Source organism: Echinops telfairi, unplaced genomic scaffold (assembly GCF_000313985.2).
Source record: "Echinops telfairi isolate 266 unplaced genomic scaffold, ASM31398v2 ScPeMD7_7458;HRSCAF=8496, whole genome shotgun sequence".
Classification (NCBI taxonomy): domain Eukaryota; kingdom Metazoa; phylum Chordata; class Mammalia; order Afrosoricida; family Tenrecidae; genus Echinops; species Echinops telfairi.
The window spans coordinates 50,628,238-50,631,782 of NW_022111358.1; the positions used below are offsets into that span (position 1 = coordinate 50,628,238).

General features: G+C 51.5%; 1 protein-coding gene across 3 annotated transcripts in view; it reads left to right on the forward strand.

Moving 5' to 3' along the window:
- Window positions 1-285: 285 nt before the first annotated feature.
- ANAPC11 (anaphase promoting complex subunit 11) overlaps window positions 286-3,545 on the forward strand; it is a 7,004-nt gene continuing 3,744 nt past the window's right edge. The window contains exons 1-2 of one of the 3 annotated variants that reach the window (XM_045300007.1): window positions 286-376; window positions 1,141-1,269. In XM_045300007.1, the coding sequence (XP_045155942.1) occupies window positions 1,161-1,269 (109 nt within the window). In that variant the 5' untranslated portion in view covers window positions 286-376; window positions 1,141-1,160. Of the gene's footprint in view, window positions 377-530; window positions 737-1,140; window positions 1,270-3,545 lie in introns of those variants that run through there. The other 2 variants (XM_004709095.2, XM_045300008.1) reach the window with 2 other exon arrangements.

Below are 3,545 nucleotides of genomic sequence, written 5' to 3' on the forward strand. Positions count from 1 at the left end.
CTGCCGCGACCCCGGCCCCCGCCGCGACCGCCGCGCTGGCTCCGGTTCAGCTTGATGATGTCGTCCAGAGACATGTCCATTTTGTCGGCCATGGCGGGCGCGGAATCGGCCTCGGCTCGAGCCCGCGCGTCAGCACGCCGGCCCGTCACTTCCGCCGCCGCGCGGGCCCTTCCGGCGCGCGTCCCGGGAGCTGCTGCGGATTGGCTGCGGGGGCCCGGCCGGAAGCCGCGAGCAGGACGGCGCGTGCGCAGCAGAGCTCCCGGCGCTGCGGTTGCCGCTCCAAAGGTGCCGAGCAGCCGCCTCGGTCGTTTTTATACCTTCCCGCGCGGGCGCCAACGGCCGGTGGGCGGGGCCGCGGGGGATTAAGTCGCAAAAGGTGTGCGGGTTGGTCGGCGGGCGTAGGGGGCGGAGTCGGGCGGGGCGTTCCGGCAGGGCGGGGTCTGCGCCGCCACTCCCTGGCCGGCGCGGAAGTCTCGGGCGGCGCGGGGAGCCTTTAAAGGGGTTCGGGGTCCGGGGGCTGGCGGTGGCGCGTTGTCCGGCCCGCCGTTGCTGACGCCGGCACCTGGCCAAGTGTGGTTCTGCCCCCGGTACTGACTTCACCTCGGGCCGGACCCGGAGAACGCTCCCATTTATTTTTGTTTGTTTGTTTTGCCGAGGGGGTGAGTTTGTTTCTGGAGATGCACCTGGAACCGAGCGAGCGGGCTGGGGGGTGTCTCCGTCTGCCGGGCCCAAGGTCGTGAGTGCCTTTTGCTATTCGCCAGTCACGTCCATTTAAAACTACTGTTTGGCGCAGCTTGACGATGTGCTAAGAGACCTATTGCTCCCTTCCCTGCCTGCAGAGGTAGAAACCGAGGTCCTTGAAGAGAACCTTAAATGTAGCTGAAAACGGGAAACCTCCACAGTGGCCACCTCCCGCCCCATAAAGGCGCCTGGGAGCAGCGGCCCCTTCCCTGGAGACTTGTTAGCATGGTTCTCTCCTGGTTCTTCAAGAGTTTTCTAGTAGCGATTCCCTGACAACAAGGGCCGCGTGGGGCAGACATCCTGTGTGCCCAGCCTTCCTCCCTGCAGTGCTGGCCCTCTGGATGCCCGGTGTTCTGCCTCAGCCTTGTAAATTTAGCAAAATAATCCTCTCCCCCTCAGCCTGCCGCAGCTGCCTGGCCATGAAGGTGAAGATCAAGTGCTGGAATGGTGTGGCCACTTGGCTCTGGGTGGCCAACGATGAGAACTGCGGTATCTGCCGGATGGCCTTCAATGGCTGCTGCCCTGACTGTGAGTGCCCCACTACCCTGGGCCAGCTATGCCCCGGGGCGCTGGGCTCCCCCAGGAAACCCTGCATGCAATCTCTGGCCAAGAGGAAGAGTTGACATCCAAAGTAGCCAGGCAGTTTGGGCCCATGTGTGTATTAACAATCCAGCCCACAGTTTAAGAAAAATGTCGGCATCTTTATGTTGTCATCGAACTCAACTGTGAAACAGACTGAAAGCTGATTTGTTAAAACATTTTTATTTGAGCATGTACAAAGACAGTTCTGTCAGAACACAGGTTTACACATTTACACAGTTTGCAGTTAATAACATTTTACCACTTTTGTTTCACGTCTTGAAACCTAAGGCCAACTTCTTTTCCAGAGCACCGCATCTGGCAAAGTTACAGTCATTCCTCAGTGTCACCCCATTCTTTGTCCATGCTTATATTGGTCCAGTTTGCTCCCAGGTGGCCTTTAACCACTGGTTGGTTCAGTCCTCATTCTATTTGGATACGTGTCTACTCTTTAAGTCTTGATCTAAAGCAAGATCTTCCGCCCTTTGGGAGCAAGTGAGAGCCCAACACCATGCTAGGATTTGACTTCTTATAGTGAAATTCAATTTTAAGGTAGGTAGGTAATGTTTTAAGATAAAATCTTGCTGCACATCATCCAACGACAACGGTTGCATCAGTACATTGTCAGAGCTCCCAGAAATTCAGGTTGGATTCAGAAGAGGAGGTGGAACAATGAGTGTAATTGGTGATAGCAGGTGAATCTTGGCTGAAAGCAAATACCAGAACGATGTATCCTTGTGTTTCATTGACGATGCAAAAACATTTGGTTGATGGTGTAGGCCATACAAAATATGGATAACCTTGAGAAAAATGGAGATTCCATTCTGTTCTGTTGTACTTAGGGTTTTGACACAGAAAGGACTGGAAGGCACCTAAAGAGAAGCCTAGCTAGAGGAGATCTCAGCATGTGGGAATCAGCAAATCCGTATCAGGCTGAGGAGATTGGCTCTCCTTAATCCTGCCGTGTTGTTGATCCTTGATGCAGCCAGAGCCAGCTATTGATTCCATCACATTCCAGCAGTTGAGGGGATCAGGCCCAGAAGCTGATGGAATTGGTCCAGCTGTTGATGGTGTTAGGCCCAGCTGTTGTATAGTCAAGCTGTTTGTGTAGTTGTGCTGACTCATGTCAATTCTGACTCATAGCAAGCTGATGTAACACAGTATACCTGCCTCCTGAGGTTTCCTAGGAAGTAACCTTTTTTTTTCCCACACAAACACACAATTCTGCAGTTTCTGCACATACATACCACTTAGCAACAGTGGTTTTATTTTACCTTCAAGTTGTGCATCTATCCTGAGTTCTTCCTCCTCCAGTTCACTGCCCTCTAAGGCCCCTCGCTAATTTTTCAAGGTTCTGTTGCTAATTTGATCCCATATAGATAGGGCTCAGAGAATTCCCCCCGCCCTCTCCTCCCCCTGCGCTGGAGACATGACCGTCCAGGATTCAGCGGTATTTGAGGATGTGGCCATAGACTGTACCCAGGAAGAGTGGGCTTCACGGAATTTTGCTCAGAGGGAACTTTACAGAGATGTGATGGTGGAAACCATCAGGAACCTCGACTCAGAAAATGCGCAGTAGAGAACCTCTGTGCAAGTAAAAAAGAATTAAAATATAAAGATGACCAATGTGAAGGGAAAAAAAGAACATAGGCTCAAGGCAGACCTTTTTTATTAGTTAAGCTAAACTATTGTGAGGTTTTTTGGGGGAATAATGAGACGCCCCACTCCCCAGAAGAGTTAATAGCCTCAAACCTAGAGGGGCGGTTCTTGTTCTTCCCTGTCCAGGGTCAGTGTGATTTGGAATCAACTCCTTAGCGGTGAGTGCATTTGATGATTAGGTTGTAAGATGACCCCAGAGGAGAATTTGGGTTTAAAGATCCTCCCGGGGCAATCGTTTCATTTATTTACTTATCGTCAACAGTTTTATTGACATATAACTCACATCCATACAGTGCAGTAGTTGAGTCACATCAAGAAGAGTTGTACAGTCATCACCACCATCCGTTGCAGAGCTTTCTTCGTCCTTGGGCTCATGCTAGTAGCTTCCTGTTTCCCCTCAGCCTCCCTTGCCATACCCCGAGAGAGCCACTCTCACCGTTACTGTCTCTGTAGACTCACCTGTCCTGGATTTCAAGTATATAAAAACATTAAGCAAACGAATAAGAGTAACTAAAGCCAATAAAAACCTCCATTGAAAAGAGCAGAAAATATTAAAAACTAGGACA